This window comes from Acomys russatus, chromosome 21 (assembly GCF_903995435.1).
Source record: "Acomys russatus chromosome 21, mAcoRus1.1, whole genome shotgun sequence".
NCBI lineage: Eukaryota > Metazoa > Chordata > Mammalia > Rodentia > Muridae > Acomys > Acomys russatus.
In genome coordinates, this window is record NC_067157.1 from 10,813,225 (window position 1) to 10,836,493 (window position 23,269).

Sequence of the window (23,269 nt, forward strand, 5' to 3'; positions counted from 1 at the left end):
TCTTTTGGGTTGCTGAGGACTAAATGCAAAAATTTCCCAGTGGGCTGCCTGACTCCCTCAGCCTCGCCTTGCTTTCTAGTGAGCTACCTAGAGTTGACACCTCAGAACAATTACAAAAACATCTACTGTGATTCTAAGCATTTCATGTCCAAAGTATTTCGGGAGTTCTTTCTCTCTGATATGATAAAGCAGCTAATATTCTTTTATTTCTGAAACACCACTTTATCTGAAATAGTAATTTCTAGATCTGTTTTCAACATACTTTGCTTAGTGGCGTCTTTGTTGTTGTTTTCTTCGTTCTGTTTTGTTTTAACAAAGGGTCTCATTAAGTAGGCCTGGTGGCCTTAGCTCTGGCTTGGCCGCCCTATAGACCAGGTTAGCCCTTCTCAGAGATCAGCTTTCTTCAGCCTGGGATTAAAGGTGTACGGCATCATGCCCAGATTGTTTTTATTTGTTTGCAGGGCCTCTCTCTGAGGCAGGCTGGCTTGGAACTCAGTAATCTTTCATTCTCCCAAGTGCTGGAACTCCCCCATGAGCCACTACTGTGTGTGACTTGCTTAAGATTTACCTGCTGTGTTAGACCCACTGCAGAACTCTGGGAATGATCACACCTGCTGGGCCCTGTCTTCCATCACTCACAGAGGCAAGCGTGGGCACTGGCCTAAGCTCTTTTTATTGTTTTGCTGGGGACTAAAGCCAGAGCCTTGTATATGCTGGGTTAGCACTCCATTAAGCTTTATCCTAACACATGTGCATTAGAAGCAGTTAATTTTGAAATTAATGGCAGCTGGAGAGATAGCTCAGCAGTTAAGAGCACTGGCTGCTCATCCAGAGGACCTGGGTTCAATTCCCAGCATGCATACGGCAGCTCACACCTGTTTCTAATTCTAGTTCCAGGGCTTCCGACACCCTCCCACAGACATACACCAGGCAAAACACCAATGAAAATAAAACAAAAATAAATTAATGAGCATATAGTATGTGCTCACATGCAGGGTCACAGGGTCACAGGGGTGGACACATGCAATGGTATATAGATAAGTCATACTATCGAGATGGAAAGAGAGTACTGAAAACTAGCTGGAGTGTACAGAGAACTCTGATGAGAGCAGCAATACAGGATGCAGTAAAAGTACAAAGGGGAGCAATCTAACCCAGACCTGGAAGGTCAGGAGCCAAGACCTAAGCACTGCCTACCTATCCTGTTGCTGTGATAGGTCTTCATCAGTATTAGAACCAATGTCTTTGGAATGCCAATATAAACGCAAGCCCGGCAGCTCTCCAGGAATCTTCCAGGCCTCCAGTGCCAGATTGAGGCTGCTAAGACACTCAGCCCCACAGACAGAACCACTACCAGATTCTAAGGCTCTCCAGTATGAGACGCCCACTGCTGGACTAATTGGACCACATCATACAAGGCAATGCGCGCACACACGCACACACATACGCGTGCACAGCCCTGACTGCTAAGCTGGCCTCTGCACTCCCCTTCACTCCTACTCAGCAGTTTGCTTTACTCAGATCCTCCTCGCCATCCTTCCTAGCTTCTCACTTCAGCAAGCCAGTCACCAACTAAAACCACAGCCGTGGACTGAGCTGAGGCCTTTATCACATTAAAACTGCAACTTTTTGTTTTATTTTGTTTTGGTTTATTGAAACAAGGTTTCTCTGTGTAGCCCCGGCTGCCCTAGAATTCCCTCTGTAGACTGGGCTGGTCTCAAACTGCCTCTGCCTCTGCCTCCCAAGCACTGGGATTAAAGGTGTACACCACCAGGCCTGGCTTCTGTTTTCAAACATTATAGCCCTAAAACTGGGCATGTTAAAAAAATCATTCGGAATATATTCTTTAAATCACAGGTACGGGAGGCTAAGAAACATCTGAGACTCTGGTTTAAATCTATACCCTTAAAAAAAAAAAGTGACTTTTCCTAGGGAAGTTACAATCTGTATGAACATGCCTGCGTATTTGTATCCTCGCACCATTCATGCTGAAGCCTGACCTCGGTGTGCGTCAACAGAGGGGCCTTCAGGATGTCTGCAATGGAGGGCTCTGCATCTGTGGATGGCACTGATGTCTTGAGAGCTGAGGCTGTACAGAGTTCCCAGCCTTTGCCCTCTACCATGGGACATCACAGCAGCAGGGCCACACACCTGCCAACACCTGCCAGCACCTGCAGCTTGGCCGCTCCCACCTCCCGAAGTGGAATGAACCCCAGTCTGAGTCTTGTATCTGTGTTTCCCAGCACGCACAGACTGCATGGACTAAAGATAATGTGGAGTTACTCACGTTGTTCTTCGAAAATCCTTCTGAAGTGTTGGGTACTCTGGCATTTTCCTAATATCTTCCCAGTCTTTATCTTAAAAAAAAAAAAGAAAAAAGAAAAGAAAATATCTTATTAAGTCTCCTTATTTTTTCAGTTTAAAAATAAGCAAAAAACAAACCTTATGCATGCTTTTTACAAAGAAACACTTTTGAAATATAACTCAAAATAGTATTATGAAAAGGGCAACAAAGTACCTGCAGGAAACCCCATGACACTAAATATCCGATCCAGCTGATCGTGATGAAAAGGATTGCTTGTTTTTATATCCTCCTGACGACAGTGAAAAATGGGTTCTGAAGTCAACAGTTCAGCAAATATGCAGCCTATTGCCCATATATCTATGAAAGGAAAAACAATTTTTTATACAAATGCATTAATTTCCTTGGTCACAAATCCTGCATATAATTCCAACATACATACAAAAGTGCATCTCAGTAGAGTTAAGGAACCATACAGCAGCTGGCATGGTAAAGTGCTTGCCTTGAGTGCACAAAGCCTTAGGCTCAATCCAGCACCACAAATCCACAGGCCACTGGGTCACACACTTGCAATTTCAGCCCTTGGGAAATGGAAGTTCTAGTTCATCCTCAGCTACATCAAAAGTTCAAAGCCAGCCTGAGACACAAGCCAGCTCTCCTTAAATAAACAGAACAGGACTTACATAGGGTCGGCAAGATGGCTAAAGGCACCTGCCACTCAAGAATAGTAACCCGAGTTTGATCCCAGGACCTCAAATAAAAGCATAAGAAGAGAAACAACTCCTCTGACTCCACCTGTGTACTGTGATATGTGTGTGTGTGCCCCTGCATGCTTGTGCACAAGTGCACTATAATGACAAATAAATAACATATATGTAATATGGGATGGCTTACATCATCATGTAACAGGTAGGATGGCAAATACAAGAAATGTTATTTATAAAATTCCTGGTAGAGATGGGCTTAAGAAAAAACTAAACTTGACAAAAAATGGATTCCTTCTTGGTGGAAATTTCAGAGAACGTCTCCTTTTATAGCCAAGGCTGGCCTCACACGTGTTATCTTTCTGACTCAGCATTCCAAGTTCCGGTGTCTCAGGCTGTGCTGCTATACTCAACACAATAAAGGCCATTCTAACTGCCAGCGCTAACTTAATCACCGAAGCATTTAGGTGTTCATACACTTAGATCTGATGGAATGAAACATATTATCATCAGCATAATAACTGCTTCAGTCTCAGTCCGCATAGAGAGCAGAAGGACTACGGAAACTCAGCTTCTGCCGGCAAAGCCACAGCAGTCCATTTCCCCCAAATTCCAGGTCTATATGTTAATGAACAAAGTAAGTACATGCAGAAGCCCTGCACGGCACTGGCGGGACACACTCTGTCTTAACATATTCTCTTAGCCTCATCACTACTGAAACCGCCAGGACAAGGTTTTTAAGGAATTACATCTGTGGTTCACTGGTTGGATTTTGTCTAGATGTACAAGACCCCAGGCTTGACCCTACCAGCACCAGACTAATTAATTAATTAATTAAAAGCTTTACTAACTATTTAAAGTCACTATTATATCTGGGCTTCGTATGCTGAAGTCATAACTTATATTCTAGGACTTTACAATGAAACCTACAATGTTTTATATGCATAAGTGAATTAACTTTTGAGATATATATTCATATTTGTCCATTTTGATGTTATTTAGTAAATATAAAAATAGATAATATTGCCAGAAATATAAGATAATGTAGAAAAGAACAGTTTACCAAAAAACAATACAACACATCCTGAGGATAAACTACATAAGCAAATAGTTTAATTATATTCGGTAAGTAGAATAAACATCAGTATCTGTTTTAAAACAAACTGCCAAACAGCAAGCTGCACTGTAATGTCTCTCTTCTCTGATCATCCTGACGCTTCCCTCCCCAGATGCCAGCCTGCTGGATAATGGGGAGCAGCCTTTAGTAACCACTGTCTGCCACAGCATTACCTGCCATCCTGACAGCTAGAAAACATCATCTAATCTTCCTTAATGACACAGTCCATGTCGCCACCAGCACCATATAGGGATACTCTGTGTCTGCTTGTTACTTCTTGCCTGTCTTCACACCACGCTGCCTGTCCGTCTTGAGGCTCCATCAGCTTTCCTCCTTGATGACATATATGCATGTCTCCATCCAGTCATGTCACTTCCTCACTGGTCCTTTATTCAAAGGACAGAAAGCACGATCTCGACTTCTTGTGAATTGTTAGCATAAAGAACTTCTGGCAAGCAGGCAGTGTTAAATTCTGTTTCCTGCCAGGATCATCTTATCGTTTCATATCTCCATCTAGCTCTTACATAATTTATACTTGTTTCTGACACGACTAGGTATAGAGCAAAGTGAGGATGAGTGAAAATGTGAGGAAGAGTGACTGTGTGTATGTTTATATACATTATTATGAATTTATTTAAAACCCAAACGTGTCAGATGTGGAAGGTTTTTTTTCCTATTTTAATAATTTGCATAACTTCTACTGTGATTAGAGAATTAGCACTTGACTAAAACTGGTTATTATGATTTTGTTTTGGAGATGAGTTATGATTTCCTGTGCAGCCCCACCCAGGCTGGCCTTGAGCTCACTCACAAAATCAGCATTCTCCCAAGCACTAGCATTACAGATATTGGTACCCACCAAGTAATTGTTTTTATCTCACGTGCTAAGTCTCACTAACTGAGCAAATAAGTTGCAAGCTGGTTAAAGTTCAATTTCAGTTCTCTTTACAAGGAAAGAATTTTAATTTATATGCAATTACATTTATTAAAAACAATCAATCAATCAATCAAACAAACAAACCACAACCTCACCATATCTATTTTCCTACAACTGTTCTTCTCAAAACTTGCTCTCCAGTTCATAGGGCACACAGCAGGACTGCCCAGGGAAGCACGTGAAGATCTGGGTTTACCGTGGACTCACTGTATGTGTAACATCAACTTTGGTGGGTGTGGTGGTTTGAATGAAAACAACCCCCACAGGCTCATATTTGAACACTTGGTCTGCAGTTGGCAGAACTGTGTGGGAAGGGTTAGGAGGCGTGGCCTTGCTGGAGAAGCTCTGCCACCATGCCCACCCCACTCCTGGTTAGTTCTCTCTGCCTCCACCTTGTGGGTCAAGATGTGAACTCCCAGCTGATGCTCCAGCTCCTGTCTTGCTGCCTGCTAGAATGCCCCTCTAACCCTCTGCAACTGTGAGCCCCAAATTCAATTTCTTACTTTTTAAAGTTGCCTTGGTCATGGTGTTTTTGTCACAGCAATTAAAAAGTAACTAAGACACAGTGGAAAACAATCTCAGCAGAAAAAAGTACTTTTGGCCTAATGTCTAATGGGAACGCTATGATTTATATGCTGTCCTAGTTGTAGTTAAGGGCCAGGGGCATAGGGATTGATTGATTCCACATCCTCCACCAGGCATGTTCAGCCCCTGAGTTGCGTGAGTTGAGGGCAGCTATTAATGTGGCCCAATGCACTTATGGATGACAAGATCGTGTTCCATGCTGCAATGCCATCCTCCCTATGCCCTGAGTTATAATCATCTGGTCTGTTTTAAGGTTCTATTAATTTCCAACTAACACCCCTTCTTAGACTTCTCCCTTCCAATTTTCTGCTGCCTTTTGAGGTTATCTGAGGGACTGTTCCTAATAGCTGGTTAGAGGCAATCCCATGCGGTTGGAATGCAGAAGAGCGGTGCTGGTTTTAGCTCTCAGCCCTGGAGCCACCCCACTGGCATCACGGCCTCCACAGCCTCTGCTCTGACTGGACACAGCACAGTGTCTACTCACAGGCCTCAAACACACTGTGCCCACACTCTGAGACCACTCGGCTTTTGCAAATGCTTAGTAATATTTAAGAATATTTTACACACTTTCAGCAATATCCTACAGCCTAAGTAGTTTTGGCACCTGGATTTTGATTTTTTTTTTTTCCAAGATAGGGTTTCTCTGTGTAGTCTTAGCTGTCCTAGACTCACTTACAGACCAGGCTGGCCTTGAAGTCACAGAGACTCGCCTGCCTCTGCCTCCCTGAGTGCTGGCCTGGTATAGTATCTGGACTTTGAAGAAATTATACCTGTTGATAAATAAGGCACTGTGACATGCATGTGCTTTTATCCATGAGTTAATTAGGAGGCTAACCGCATTGTCCAAATACAAGAGCAGCACACACAGTGCTTTGAGTGGATGGCATTTCCAGCTTGCTAAAGAGACAGGATTGAGTTTCCTGTGGATTTTGCGTTAATAGTGCATTCTTAGTGCCTTTGTTAAACAGAGTGCAACAGCAGCCAAGGTGGCCAGCGCTCCACTGACTAGCAGCAGGCAGCAGAAGCTTTAAAGAAAAGGGATGTACAGGGAAGTCCCCACAAATAAGACACCACCAGCCCAGATCTTCTCTTGGCCACTGTTTATTCTCTCCTTGCCTTTTCTTTCTCTTTGCTGTAAAGAAACCACCAGAGCAGAGGAAGATTCTCATCTGTCAGCTCCCCACCCAGAGCTGAGGCGTCTCAGCAGTCAGGCAGTGCTGTCTCCAAAGTGTCTGTTGTAAGAAAGCCCATTACATCCTAACAAACATGTTTATAACCGGTTTTCTTTTTCCTTCTTTGGTGGTCTGGCAAGTTGCTGAGCAGTGATGCTAACTACCGTATTTCCTGCCTTAATGGACAAACAGCCATTCTGCAGACACAGCAGCAAGAGTTGGAACACCACACCATGTCCTGGGTAGCACAGTTGTGCTCCTCCAGCGCGACACAGCCCTGCTCTCATTTTCTTTTAGGGGAGACAGTTCTAATTCTCTTTCCAATTCTTCAGATCAACAACTATGTGAGCAAGAAGATGTGCATATTCTTTTTATATGTACTGGCTTTATTATGAGCTATTATTTCACATTTATGAGGGCTTGGCTTATCAACCATCTGGGCACTTACCGATGGCCTTTGTGTAATGCCTGGCACCAAGTAAAAGTTCTGGAGCCCGATACCAAAACGTCACAACCACTGGATCCAAATCTGCGAGTGGCTTCAGAGGAGAATTGAATAGTCTGGCAAAACCCATGTCAGCTGAAAAATAAAATAAATACATACAACTCAATTGGACATGCTATCAGAGCCATGCAGGAGTTGGTAACTGCCACTAGCCTTTCAAAGATGGAGTTTTCCTCTGAAATTACACGCTGGTTAGGAACTGTACTAAGACAGAGATGACTGTGCTGTCTGCTTTTCTGACCAAGAAACTAACGCTTAAACGTATAGGCTTCCTGAGAACAGAAGAGTTAATAAGCGGGCATTCAGGGGCAGTAAAAAGTCTGTGTCTCCTTGTTTAGAGGCTACCCTATGCGCCCGTGACTGGCCACACACCACCTAGTTCACAATGCACCTGAACAGCTGCTGCAAACTGGGAGGGATGAATTACACGTGTCTCTTCCCAACTCTGCTCAGGGACAGCATAACGGAAGCATGGAATCGCTATGGGGAGCAACCAGCATGCAAAACACAAAATACCACACTGGGACTCTTCCCCTAAGAAGTTGACATCATACGAAATCCCGAGAATGCGCATGAAACATAATACGTAATTGCTACAGTAACTTATTTAACAAAGATGTAAGCAAAAGCTAACCTAAGCATTAGGGGTAGATAAAGCTAGCATTTGTCTCTGTAAGATTCTAGAGATCTACTTTTGATTTCATAAATAGGATGTGCTTTATGTCTGTCAGACGCTTCACAGTTCACAAGTGGCATCTGTGCACATCGTTTCATCTTCACAGGAACACCAGAGTGGGGTTTGGCTTCTCGCTTGTGAGGTGAAGAACCCAAAGACAAAGCACAATTAAGCCCCTCCCGTGTTCACAAGAGCACTAAGACATCCACACTCAAAAAATGGTTTCATTTAATAGCCATTCACTTTTTGTGCTTTTTTTCCTTTTCTTTCTTTCTTTCTTTTCTTTTTTTTTTTTTTTTTTTTTTTTTGGACAGGGTTTCTCTGTATAGCCCAGAATGTCCTGGAACTCACTTTATAGACCAGGTTAGTCTCAAACTTGCACAGATCCTCTGCCTCTCGAGTGCTGGGGTTACATCACCATTCCTGGCTAGTGGCCATATTCTTGTGTGTGCATGTGTGTGTGGTGGGGGAGGCTGACATTAGGCATCTTCCTCTAGCACTCAATGCTGTTTAGCCGTTTCCTCAGACACGCAGGCAAGTTCCTTAAGCCAGAAGGGAAACAACTCAAAACACTTTCAGGAAGTCCCCGAAACTGACCAGATTTGCTAGGCTCCTCCCTCCCAAGGATAAAACCTAACAACTGCTCAGAGTCACTCTCAGACAGGCCAAAGGACAAAGGAGACACTGAGAGCAGGCCTGGAAGAGGGTTAGAGTTGCTTGGAAGGGACACTTCCCTGCCTACCAAGCTGCCTGTGGGCTGCACAGCTTTTGTGAGCTGGCACATGCGCTGAGGTGGGCTCTGCCGATGCATCTGTCTTTGGTGTTCCTGTAAGTAACCCTCACCTACCACAAAGCTGGTCCCTGCTGGTGTCTGTCCTGAGCTCCCTGTCTGGGATGAGTAGGCACACTTGTGTGCTGGACACTTCGACTAAGGCACCACCCAGTCATTTAGTAGCCGGATTCCTAAGCACTGACTGACATCCAGCGACTTGTATACACGGAAATTAGAAACCACAAAGGCAGAGTCATGAGAATGATAAATTTCCTAATTTAAAATATACAATATACACAGTACATTTTGAATGTGTTAAGGGACCCAAATATACTATAAAAAGTACAAATGTAGGTAACTATAATGGATCATTTAATCTGAGACTAAGCATGCTATAATATGCACTAAATTGTAATTGATTCTGTGGTTTCTTTAGAGTTTGAATAATTTATAATGCTTCACGAGGCAGCTCTGGAAAATTGAGTTCTTTAAAAAAAAAAAAGGTAACCATGGAAACCAGTGTTGATGCCTACCCTTTTAAAACTAAATTTCTCTATTGCAAACAAAAAGTCTTACCAATATTATACTTATTATTTCACAACATGATGCAATATAGAAACCACTATTTCATACAAGGAGAGGTGCTCACTGTTGAGTGGAGTATGACAGTGGAAATGCATGATCGGAAGCTGTTTTGCTTCTTATTCTCCACCTCTTAACTTAATTTTTAAAAATTAATTAAATAATTTATTTAGTTTTGGAGACAGGGCCTCATCGTATCACTCTGGCTGGCCTCTGTCTCCCAAGAGCTGGGACTAAAAGTGTGTTCCCCATGCCTGGCTTCATCTTTTAATTTTGTTTAATTCACTGCCAAAAGAAGCCAAGGCCAGAAGAAAGTAAGTACAATTTTATTTTACTGAATAAACATTACAGACACTTTTCCAAATAATTCCTAAGTTAGACAAAGTAACTCAAACACGGCTCTGACTGTTTTCTAAAATAAGGTGTGTGTGGAAGTGACAGTGACATGGATGGATGTGGGTGCTAGCAAGGCAACATCAGACATCACAACAGAACAGCACCAAAGCCTAACACCGAGCAGTGCGCATGACAGAAAGGTGCAGATCACGCACACATCACAGGAGTCGGGCCTGCTGGCTCCTAAGAAGAGCTAAGTCCCGCCGTGGGAGAGTCTACATCTCCCTCAAGGTACCACCTGGAAGGATGCTGTGACATGGTGAAGTAGACTGAATGAAAATGGAACTTGAGCTGGACTTTGCAGTTTAAGTCTTTGAAGGTAGCGTTGCTAACTATTTTGGGTTTCTTGAGACAGTTCTTACTCTTAGCCCAGGCTGGCCTGGAGCTCACTGTGTCGGCCAAGACAATCCCCTCCTCTCAAGCTGCCAAGTGTGAGGACTGTGGGCATGAGCCACGCTGGAGGGTCTCTGAGGCTGCTGAGGGTGGTGGCGTACAGCGCACCTTCTTCCTATTCAGTGCTACTGCTCTGAGCCTTACACAGGCACCAACAGATTTTGTTTTACACTGGGAACTGAAGCCAGGGTCTCATGCATACTATACAAGCGCCCCACCACGCCCTGTGCCCCGGGTCCCTTTACTATCATTAGCAGTAGTTCTGGGGTTGCGGAAGTAGCAAGATTACTTGTCTGATATGCACGAGGCTCTGGATTCAACCCCCACCACCATATACACACAAACACGGCATTAAAACAGTTATGATCAACTTAATCAGTTATAATTACTCTTATCATCATTTATTGCTCAATTTTATCTTTTATTTATCTCTTTATCCCCAATTCTCCCCCTCCCTTGCCTCTCTCATTTTTGTTTTTCAAGACAGGGTTTCTCAGTGTAATAGCCCTGGCTGTTCTCAAACTCAGAGATCCGCCTGCCTCTGCCTCCCGAGTGCTGGGATTAAAGGTGTGTACTACCACGCCTGGCTTTATCCTCAATCTTTACAGAACTATAATCTCAAATTTTTAATAATAAAGTAGCTGGACTGAGCTGAGAACAGAATTTTACTTTGACTAGATTTGGGTGATTAAGGTTAATATACTGATTGACACAAAAACAATAAGGAGTCTAAGACGACGATGAGTTTGCTTGGGGGCAATGGAGTTCAAGGACCAATGAAGGCTTCTGCTAGAGAAAACAGACGTGTGCTGCAGACTCATTTTCATTACATCTAGATGTTGAGATCATACATCGCCAAGTCCTTGAAGAAGTAATCATAGAGGGAGGCTGTGTCCCAAACCAGTGATGCAGGTGTCTGAAACAGCAGACCAATGAGAGCAAAAGCAAACAGGAGCACAGTGCAGAGTCACTGCAGGAGCCCAAGACAGAAAACCAGCCACATGTCACACAGCAAGAGAAGACAGGCTCAGGGCCAGACTGCCCAGGAGTCAGGATTCACTGTTTTAAGGACAGGGACTGACACAAGCCACTGGGTACAAGTCATAAGCATAAGTCTATCCAGAGACAGTTGTGACAGAGAAATGGGTATCAAGGTGAGATTTTAACAAAGTATGGTAAATGGAGTTAAGGGGTGAATGAACATTAAGGATATCCTAGAAGTAGAGAAACAATGGGGGAGGGCACCAATAAGAGACACAGATGCAAATACTAAAGAAAGCAGAGCTATGAGCTGAAGTGGTACAATTGATTTAAAGACACTGCAAGGCTAACTCGCTGATGGAAACTTTGTGATTGTAGAACTGGAATGTTGCAGATCCAGACCCAAATTATGTGAGCCCTTTAGTCCCCTTAACAGCCATGTGTCGCTGACACCCTCCTTTTAAACATCATGCGTAGGCACTAACTCTAGTAGGCTAGAAGGGGAGAGTGCAATTTGGTAGGATCTAAACCCCACAGCAAGTTTATCTACTTCGCTATGTTCCCACCAACATATTGGAAAATGCCTTGATTTACGATTTATTCTAGGGGTATAAAAGTTCATGCAACTGCCTCCATGTTGAGACGGTATTCAAGGCAACTTAAACGTGTGCTGTGTGGTTACGGCCACTCATTTTAGCTCAGAAAAAACCTCCTTTATTCACTTTGAGATGAGAGCTTGATTCTGTGTCAACAGTTTTGCTGCTAAACTATAAGGCCTTGCAGAGGATCTACTCTCATCAGAGGAATCCATCTGGATTGCCATCGGGTGTCAGCATGTCTCCTGTGTGCCCAACAACCCACACTGCCTCCTCGGGTAGATGTTGGTGAGTTCTTTCCGGGGCCTGCACCTCTCCTTTGGTGTGGTCGATGGTTTGTTTGACAGTCTTGTACTATTGGGAGCAGACTATTATCAAGTACCCTCTAAATTTACCTCAGAGCACCCACCCAAGCCCTGGTCTGCTAGCACTTCCAGTACCATGCAAACTCTCCATGTCCTCTCCTGCTTACCGGAACCTAGTCCCTTCAGTTTAGAAATTCCACAAGTTCATGACCATAAAGATACCAAACGTGAGCAGCACCTCTCCTCTCCAGATCAAGATCTGGATCAGGGTCTCTTCCAGATGATCAGCAGCCTCAGTGAATGAGAGGACATGTCCCATTCTTGGAAGGAACCTCATTAGCTCCACTATGAGGACAAGGAAGGGGTGGGCACCCTGTGTCTTGAGTCCCTTCATATTTTTTTTCTTCCTTTTTTGGTTTTCTGAGGCAGGGTTTCTCTGTGTAGCCTCTGTGTCTTGAACCCATTTTGTAGACCAGGCTGGCCTCAACTCAAAGATCCACCCGCCTCTGCCTCCCGAGTGCTAGGATTAAAGGTGTGCGCCACCATGCCCGGCTCCCCTAACATTCTTATACATGTCAGAATAAACTACAGACACACTGGGAGGGACCTACTTTGGTATGAGACACAAGGCAGGTTTCCAACAAGTGGCTCATAAACTTGGTCCAAATCACAGCTCCCCCTAGCTGGCAGACAGCGCTATACAGTGTTCAGGGATAGATAGCCTCACCAAAACAAAGGACAGCAGGAATTCTGAGTAGGAAGGGTTTGGAGACAATGGCTACCTGGAACTCCACCTGCTTTTATATATAATAATTGTACCAATTCAACTTGCAATTATTTGGAGAAACAGGGAAATCTACCGAACTATAGCTTGGCTTTATCCACCCCTACCCCACACATGTAATGAGGAACATTCAATATCCCTAATTGTGTTTTGTTTCTCTAACCTAGAAGTTCTATACAATAAAGAAAAATATATTGAGTGGGAAGACTATTTCAATTTGAATTTCAAAGCACCTAAGAAGTGAGAACAATAAAAATCAGAAAGACTTTTAGAAAGTATAGAGATAAGAAAGGCATTAGAAGCCAGGCAGTGGTGATGCACGTGTTTAATCCCAGCACTATGGAGGCAGAGGCAGGCAGGTCTCTTGAGTTTGAGGCCAGCCAGGTCTACAGAGTGACCTCCAGGACAGCCAGGGGTGGCGTTAAAGAGCAGGAAGTGGACAGAGACCTCTCTGACCTGGCCTTCTGAGTCCTCATCAGCTCTTACTCCTACTCTGTATCACACTAACAAGCTCGTCACGGCCTCTCTTAAAAGCCGAGAGGGACAGTGATGCCAAGACTGATGACAGTGCCTGGATAAAAACTGAGCAAAAACTTTAGCTCTGAGGACCCGCCAGAATTTACTAAAGACTTTAAGATCATTTTACTGACCTGTAACCCAGAGTTACTTACTTTTTATTAACTCAACTTTCTGCTTGTAAGGCTGTCTCTCTGCTGGTCAGCTTTTAAAATCAGGAAGGGAGAGCTATTGCCTTAGACCACACAGCAGGCCTCCCCTGGCGACAGTGAGGACAGCTGAGCGCAGTGCTTTCAGCTGGTTCCACTAAGTGCACATTCAACTGCAGTTGTTTCTTACAGAATCTTGTGAGTGAAGCTACATGAAACAAACTCAAACTGCCTCCCTAAGTTTTGATAGGAACTGAGTAGCAGACCCATGGCAGTTTCACTTTTGTAGTTTAGAAAACTTAGCGTATGCCAAAATGACTGCTCTGAGCATGGTCTATAATATATGAACATGTTATGTAAAACTTCTATTTTTTTAGTATGACTTCTGACCTTGCAGCCAGCCATGCCATGTGGCACTATCTGCTACTTCCTCTGCTGCTTGCTGTTGCACTTTTAGGAAAAAGTTATTCTCGACCCTCCCACACAGCCACGCCTACCTGAAATGCGGGCACCGAAGGGTTGACTGTAGCTTGGGACTGAAGGAGGAAAAGAAACCTGGCCATTTTAAGAGCCAAGCTGCTGCTTGCTTAGAGCACTACAAAGGGTGCATCACAGTTCTGTCTCCAGTTCATCCCATCAGAAATATAGCTTACATTCCGCTACTGTCTTTAATTTATGTCTTATTTTTGAAATTACAATATAGTTATGCTTTTTCTCCTTTCAAACCTTCTCATATACTCCTCCTTGCTCTCTTTCAACTTAATGGCTTCTTTTTTCATTAATTGTTATTGTATGTGTGCACCCGTGTGTATGCGCGAGCAAATGCCAGGCACGGGTGGCCACACCTTTGATCCCAGAACTCTGGAATGAGGCAGCTGGGTCTTTTTAAGTCCTAGGACAGCCAGTTAGATAAAGAGAAACCCTTTCTCAAAACTATACGACCTGCTCAGTCTGTAGAATGTCACTCGTATGCGTGTTTTCAGGGCTGGCCATCAGCACTGAGCAATCCACTCTCATCATTCTTTAAGTTGCCAACAGGTAGAATAAGATAGCTTTCTTTCTGAATCTTTGCTAAGAATAATACTATTCTTATCAATATGCACAATTCTATATGCAGACAATATGAAAGAATTTAAACTGAAAAGTGAGAAAAAAAAGTTTACAAGGTATAAAGCATTTCATCTTACCCAAAAAAAAAAAAAAAAAAAAAAAAAAAAAAAAAAGTCTAATTTCAATTATTTATATTTACTTGGCCATTTCTTTCTCTTTTTTTAGACAGAGTCTTATTCTAGTCCAGGCTAGTTTGGAGCTTACTATATAGCCCACACAGGCTTTGAACTCACAGCAGTACCTCTGCCACAGCCTCCTAAGTGCTAAACAATTTTGTCAAAGGTGTTTCAAAACATATATATATATATGGTTTTTTTTTGGTTTTTCGAGACAGGGTTTCTCTGTGTTGCCTTGGCTGTCCTGAACTCACTTTGTAGACCAGGCTGGCCTTGAACTCACAGCGGTCCGCCTGCCTCTGCCTCCCAAGTGCTAGAATTATAGGAATTAAAGGTGTGCGCCACCATGCCCGGCTCAAAACACATTCTTATCTAAAGAATTTTCTAATTCAAAATTAAATGCACTGATAGAAAACTAAACCATCTTTCTATTTACAGTAATAAAATTTTACATTTACGGGCTGGAGAGATGGCTCAGTGGTTAAAAGCACTGTCTGCTTTTCCAGAGGTCCCGAGTTTAATTCCGAGCAACCACATGGTGGTTCACAACCATCTATAATGTGATCTGATGCTCTCTTCTGGCCTGCAGAGGTACAAGCAGGCAGAGCACTGTATACATAATAAATAAATATTTTTTTTAATTTTTTACATTTATAAAAAAGGCTTAGAGAATAAGGGTTTTATGTTTTAACCCTCCAATGGGTCACTTAAAATTTCCCATTGAGCTGGAGAGATGGCTTAGCAGTTCAGAGTGCACCCTGATCTTGTAGAGGACATGGACTCAGTCTCCAGCATACCAACGGTGGCTCACAGGCATCTGTAACTCCAGTCTCAGGTATATAACACCCAACGGTGGCTCACAACCATCTGTAACTCCAGTCTCAGGTATATAACACCCAATGGTGGCTCATAAGCATCTGTAACTCCAGTCTCAGGTATGTAACACCCTTTTCTGGCCTCTACAGGCACCAGGCATGCACATGATGTGCACATGCAGAAAAAATGCCCATACCTATAAGAAATAAGTATTTAAAAAATAAAATAAAATTTGACCATTAGTATTTATTCACTATAAAGAACTAGGGCATTTCTGCTAAATTAGACAGTGACTGTGGAACTCATTTTAGTGAAGCAAATATTTATTTCTATGTGTAAAATTTCCACTGTGCCCTTAATTCTTTGGTTTGGTGATTAAATAAAAGAATGCAACTAAACACATTAATCATTAAAATTAATTAACTAAAACCTTTAGCTTTCTTAGCCAAACACACTCCCGTTAATTCTTTTAAATTCTAAGATCAATCCCTTTGGAAAACATATTTATCTCCATATAAAATAATTACTGAGTGTCCTATAAAAATGGACAAAGGACTATATGAGCTATCTCTAATAACGAGACATTATACACTGCTGTGAGACTTAAAAGCTAGTAACAAATGACTGTCACTTGGCTATGATGTTTTAAAGACTCCCTTCAGCTTGAACAGGAAGGACCTGGTCTTGTGGTAGAGAATTTCAGAGGGGAACTCCTCAGTTTCTATTTCTTATCTCAAAGGTGGACCCAGTTCTGAAGACACAACCATGAGCTTCGTTTCCACCACCTTGACAACCCGGCTAAAACCTGACAACATCCCAGTTCTCACTCTTTTGTAACTTAAAAGAAATCTTTTTATGTTTAGATAGTTTAAACTAAAATATTTCATTTTCCTTGGTATATTTTCCTAACTGATACACCGCTAGTCTTGATTTTAGTAAAACTACAAAAGAGGACAACCGTATTACATCATTTCTTTGTTTTTTTGTTTTTGTTTGGTTTTTTGAGACACGGTTTCTCTGTGTAGCCTTGGCTATCCTAGATTCACTTTTGTAGACTAGGCTGGCCTTGACCTCACACGATCCGCCTGCCTCTGCCTCCCAAGTGCTGGGGTTAAAGGTGTGCGCCACCACGCCCGGCCTAATTACATCATTTCTTAATCATGTACTTGAGTGTTTGTTTACCAAACCCTCTACTTGACTTAGATCAACCCTTGATGTTTTAAATGTCTCAAATGCTTTCAAAGAAGAATCTTCTTACTAGTCAGTTTAGCTTTTTAAAAATCTAATGTTCACATTGACGTAGGCTTAATTTAAATTTTCCAAAAGGAACTCCCTTTTAGGGATACCTCAATTTTAAATATAAACTAGAGCCAAGAACAATACAATTTCTTAATAAGAAAAAGTTAAAAACAAATCAAACAAACAAACTTTAACTGGGTCCAAACACTTGGGTTACTATACTATTACTTGTAATAAACTGCTGTGGTCCAACAGGTTCAAGGCCCTGGGCGGCCCACGACATGCTTAGGTTCTGCTCACCCGCAGAGCCACCAACTGTACTGACACCTGACCGCTCTGAGTTCACTCAAAGTATATAAAACTACCAGACATCTGAAGGCGGCAACGTTCATGGGGCTGGTATCACAACTATCCAAATGCTAGCATCAAAGGTGACCTCTCCTCAAGTATAGGCTCTAACCTAGAAGGCTTAGAACAAACCTACTGAGAATAATGTTTAAAACATACACCTTTAAAAGAAACATATAAAACTATTCTTCCAAAAAGAAGAAACTTACATCTAAGAGACTGAACCTTAAAATCCATGTTTGGTGATTAAATGGGTCTTTGGAGCATTGCATAGTACAAGCCAAGATCTTAAAAGCATCCTGCCCCTTGACATTCAGGGAGCAGTGCAGAAAGAGGAGGTGGGAAAAATACAACAGCTGGAGAATAGGGAGGAGTGCTGTAAAGTGCCCCCTCCTGGACACAGCAAGGCCACTGGGCTCATGAACTCACAGTAAAGGTCATCTGCATTAAGATGCTCACAGGGCTCCAGCTCCAGCTCAGAAGGTGCTGCACGTAGATGGCTGCTGGGGGTGGGGGTGGGGTGATTTTATCTTTGAGGGTATGGCCACTGGCAGGTGGTCCAGGATCAGGCAGACAACACTACACCTTTGTGTATATAGGCAGCACTAAATGAACTCAGTGTCCATGGTTTTAACAGGGACATGAGGACGGGAGGAAGGTGGATGAAGGGAAGAGTGGGAACTAGGGTGGAGATGATGAAAATACACTTATAAATGTATGAAATTGTCAGCAGATAAATAAAAATATACTTTAAATTACTAAATAATACTTCTCATAGTAAACTGGAGAGTAAAACTACAAAATACCTTTCTGGTTGTAACATAAGAAATAAGATTTTATTATGCCCACAGAATACTGATCTCTACCCCCAACGGTAGTAACACTTGATACATATAGAAGAAAAAAAAAACAATTTTGTAGAGAAGGAATTTTAAAAGTATCATTATCTGATTTCTTCTGTAATATAACTATTACCTATTTACTTTCCCAGACTTGAATCCAGTGTAATACCAAAATAGTAGGACAAATAAATATATCATAAGTAACCCTTAAGATAATGTAGACATTAAAGATCAATCCTAGGGCTGGAGAGATGGCTCAGAGGTTAAGAGCATTGTCTGCTCCTCCAGAGGTCCTGAGTTCAATTCCCAGCAACCGCATGGTGGCTCACAACCATCTAAAGAGCAATCTTAAAACAAAACTTACCACCCAAGTCATGGCTACGAAGTCAAACTAGCAAAAGAAATACTAGACACAGTAGTAAGTTATTTCACGTATCCCAAACATCAAATAAAATACTTTATAGACTATAAATGATGATAAGCACAGGGGAAAACACAGTTTAAAGAACTTTTTTGAGTGAGAAATTCTCATCTGCACCTTTAGCTCTTTGTACTGTGTTCTTGGTAATCTTAACTTTATATTTAATGTTTATACTACTGTCACATGTAAATATACATGTCAGATACAGAGGGGGGAAAAAATCTGACCCATGCCCTGCTAGCTAGCAGTGGTGTATGAGACCTTCTGCACTACTCTTCCTTAATGGTTTTAACAACACTCTCCCCGTCCTGTGAGCTGCCACGTGCCCTGCCAGCGCCACAGGGCACAGGACAACCTCCAGCCTTGTTCTGTACAAATGTCTAGCATTCCAAGAACGGGAACTGTGTACTCAAGGTCTCAGAAAATGCCACGCCGATGCTAACGCTTCAACAAGGCTGAAGACTCAATACAACTTTATGGTTGTGGAAAATTGGAATTTTGCAGATCCAGATCCAAGTGCTCTCAGGATAATGTTATTCCTCATTTCTGTGTCTGATCTTCTGTCCTTTCAACCACCAGGTAAAGCTCTTACAAGGCACTGACAGAGCACTATAGCTAGGAGTTCCATCAGGCCCCCAGCAGAGTGGCCCATCTGTCCACGTCATCAACACGCAGCCACCGCCCTGCCTGGCTAAGCTGTCTGTCCACCTGATGTTTCTGCCTACGCATTTGGAAAATGCCTTGATAGAGCGCTTCCTTTTGTTCTGTAATGGCAAAAGTTTGCCATAACTGCTCTCACAATGGAACCAGCTGTTAGGCAACCTGAATCAGAGGTCAAGGTCGCCTGTGTTTGGCTTGGAAAACACTTCATTTGGGCGTAAGGTTCGGTTCTGCATTGGCAGAGGTAAGATTAGCTGGAGACTGAGAGAGGACTGCCAGTGCACCAGGCAAGATACATGACAGTGCTGTGGGCAGGAGCTTCAGGGAGGCAGGTCCTTTCCATGCGCTACAAAGGGAATGGCAGGTACTCGGCAGTCACTCCTTTCTCCAAGGCATCAAGGAGGTGTCACCAGGCTGTTTGTAGGGGAAAGTCTCAGGACAGGCATCTGACATGGTTTCAGGTAGTGAGCAAGGCTCAGCTCTTTGGATCCAGTTTTCCTTCACTGTGGTGTGTTCCTTTAGAAGGCAACTACGTGGCTGAGGAAACATCCTCAGAACCTACCACACTGCAGAGTAAATGTTTACATGACCGTTTCTCATGGGGAAGAGCTAGCTTTTATCTACTTTTCACCTTTGCCAAGCAAAATGTGTGTCTTCAATAAATGCCTGTAAGAAAACATGTGAGAGGTAAAATAAACACAGAAACAAGCAATGGGAAAGAACCAGGAAGGAAAAGCAACTATCAGGTATTTAGCAGTAACACAGTTTTCCATGAAGGTGAATTCTGTCGACTCCAGGCAGAAGTTCAAAGCAGGGTTGCTACTTTAGAGCAGCTTCTTCTAAAGCCAGGCTGGGACGAAGATGCAAGACGCAGAAGCAGGAGGCAAGCAGCAGGACAGGCGGGGCTGCACAGGGAGGAGAGGAAGCTGTCCCAGGCAGGCTAGCATCAGTGCTCCAATAGCACACAAGGTTTCCTTACAGCCCTCCTGCCTGGGTTCACAGAACACAGGCAAGTGTGAGGGGCTACAAGCATTCATTTCAGCAGTATGATAGTGCCTGGGCAAGGACATGCTGCTGAGGTTGGGACGGGAAGGAAGCGCCTGGGAGGACTGCTGTGTGTTACGTCAGGGTGGGAGGATGTATTTGGGAACAGGATATCAGCAACACTAAGGAAAGATCGGCATAGGTCAGGCGTTATGCTGGAACGTGGTGGGGACATGAAAGACACGTACTCGGTGTATGTACGTGAGCGAACATTCATGGGCTTGTTAACTGATGCCTCAGTTTAAGATAACTGACAGAATCTTATTTTGATGAAAGAGCTGTGGGAAACTGGTGGCTTTATAGGCTACCTACATTTTCCAATATCTTTTCTAAAAACATTTTGAGACAGTAATTTTAAAATCAACAACTTAATAAGGGTATTAAAGGAGAGCACACTTTCATCGCCATCACTGTGGTTTCTTCACCGTTACTCAGCAATAGTTACCTACCTATTTTGACTCTCCCCCTTTCAGGGCCTTCTCCCATTACTAGGATATTTGCTGGTTTCTAGAAATAAAAATAGAGCATTCAAGTTACTACATTTATTCTTTGACATGCTCCAAAATGGAAACTTTCTCATATGGAAATATAATTTATGTATTTTCATTCAGACTGAACTAATTAACGATCAAGCACCTTTTACAGTTAAAGCATTTGATATTCTTGAAGTTAGCACTGAATTCATACAGCCATCTTTGCCAGGGAAACACACCTATCATCAAAATTGTGTCATATAAATAATTACAAAGTAATTAAAGTTATCATTTCTATTTGTCTCATAATTTGAAAGCCTACACAAGTTAAATGCATTTTTTTTAAATGTAAAGATTTCAAACCACAAAATAACTACTCTCATGTCAGTAAACCAAGTGAGTGTTCCTGGCTCAGTGCTTCTGGACCACTTACTAAGATAAGCATCACTGCCAGACAGACTCCATGAGAATTCACGATAGCTGTAACAAAAGCCAAAGTAAGAAACGCCAAACATGGCTGCCAGTGCTGCCTCCGCCTTTCATCCCAGCAGCTCAGGAGGCAGAGGCAGGCGGATCTCTGAGTTCAAGTCCAGCCTGGTGTACAGAGTGAGTCCAGGACAGCCAAGGCTACACAGAGAAACGCTGTCTTGAAAAACCAAAGGGGGTAAAAAGAAAGAAAAGAAACTCCAAATACAAACTCAAAACGTCAGACAATAAAACCCAAAGCTAATACAAAGTTCCACATACGAGAGCATGCCATAGATGTTCCGAGCTTCTCATATCATCCTCACCTGCAAATGCGTGGAAACAAATTATGGCAACAGATGAGGGGGGAGAAGTGAGCCCATCTCCTCTGAAAACTTGGGAGAGAAAATGTATATACTTATGATTTATTGTACTCATTAGATAGATAGATAGAAAGTTTTCTTTTGCAGAGTCTGTTTCTCTTTCCTTCCCTCCTTCTCTCCCTCAGTCCCTCTCTTCCTCCTTCCCCCCCTCCCATGTCGATGATTTTTGTTTCAAGAAAGCACTTCAATAAAAACAGTAAACACACACACACACAAATAGTTCAAATGAAGTGACAAGTGATTTTATTAAGTGCAGTGCCAACTGAGGTGAGGGCAGGGACAAAGTCCCTTGGCCAGATCCTGATCAGCAAACAGCGCTGAGCAGCCAGGGGGAAGGAGAAAGGCTATGAAGAAGTGTGACAGGAAAGAGTAGGAAGTCTGACTTGAGGAGGGAGAGAGTGAGAGGAAGCGAAGAGACCAGACCTGCTGCAAAGAGATAAGGAGCACAGAGGGTGCTGGGAACTGAGAGACATTTTAGAGAAGTAAGTTTAGAGCACTTTGTGACTGGGACACACACACACACACACACACACACACACACACACACACACACACACACGAGACAAAGATCACAACAAGATCCTGGCTTCCTGTGACAAGAATGTCTGTGCCTTTTGTGTTGTAGAATTTGAAAACCCTGAGCAGCACCGGCTTGGGAAGGGGCAACAGAGCAGGACATGATAACACGAGGCGGTCAAGCCACTCTAGCCAAGAGAGTGGGGACAGGATGATGTGGACTCAGTCACTGCCAGGGAGTGTGATGATTACACCATGGAGAAGCTCACCAGGGCAGAATAGGTAAAATAGCATCAGGCTAAAAGCCAAACCTTCAAAATCTAGTTTGTTAACTATCCACTGATTGATAATCAGATTGATTACAAATGTTATAATGACGACCTCCAGGAATCAAAAGGAAACACATCACGACCTTGGTTCCGTGGAGCTTACATCTACTAGTGGAGAGTTTTAGAATAGAGTATAATGAAAGCATTAAATTGTGGAAGGAATAGTAACTCTTTCAGCGACCACCAGGATGGTACTTAGGAGGTGACTCGACTCTGGCTAGGACTGTGAATACCAGGATGGTACTTAGGAGGTGACATTGCTTAGGACGGTGAATACCAGGATGGTACTTAGGAGGTGACTCTTGCTAGGATTTTAATGAACTCAAACAAGAGAAATGGCTTTTCAGGCTCATGGAAGCCTACAAAGACATATGCCTGGGGCTTGAGAGAGAGATGGCTCAGCAGTTCCAAGTGCTTGCTGTTCTTGTGAGAGAGTTCAGTTCCCAGAACCCATATCTGATGCCCACTGTGGCCTCCAAAGGCACATGTACCAGTATGTAATGAAAGTGCATGTGTCCAAGTACATACATGTGAACACATAATCACACACACAATAATTGACAAATAATTTCAAAGCCAATGATGAAAATATAAGCCAAAATATCACATTTAAAAATTTTAAAGTATTTCCAAAGCATTCCAGGCAAAGGAGAAACAATACAAAAATAAAAAACACTCAGGACCAAAATATTTAAAATTTATCTTACCAAAACTTATTGAAGGCAGCTAATAAAGCACTTATAAGGAAAATTTATGGCTTTGAGTGTTGTGTCAGAGGAAAGGCCTGGACATAATGAAGTGTGTGCCTGAGATGTTTAAGAAAAGCAGCGCTTAAGAGAATAAACAAGCAAGATAAACAATACAAAGCACTATGTAGTATTGTTAAAAAGATCCAGGCAGCAATACACACCAGAGGGGAGTTATAAAATCTTTGAGACAACTGGAGCAAGAACACAGGAGGCACAGGTAAGAATAGATCCCGTAATAACAGAAAAACAAAAGAATCCCTGCAGGACTGGACACCTTTTATGCTAC

At 42.8% G+C, this 23,269-nt stretch overlaps 1 protein-coding gene across 3 annotated transcripts in view; it reads right to left on the minus strand.

Annotated features, from left to right (window-relative positions):
* Positions 1-23,269, minus strand: part of Cdk19 (cyclin dependent kinase 19) — a 128,334-nt gene that overhangs the window by 7,148 nt on the left and 97,917 nt on the right. For 2 of the 3 annotated variants that reach the window (XM_051164578.1, XM_051164579.1), the window contains 4 exons: positions 20,518-20,575; positions 7,266-7,397; positions 2,519-2,662; positions 2,288-2,357 (listed from right to left, as the gene is read on the minus strand). In XM_051164578.1, coding sequence (XP_051020535.1) covers positions 2,288-2,357; positions 2,519-2,662; positions 7,266-7,397; positions 20,518-20,575 — 404 coding nt within the window. The remainder of the gene's footprint in view (positions 1-2,287; positions 2,358-2,518; positions 2,663-7,265; positions 7,398-20,517; positions 20,576-23,269) is intronic. The other variant, XM_051164580.1, reaches the window with a different exon arrangement.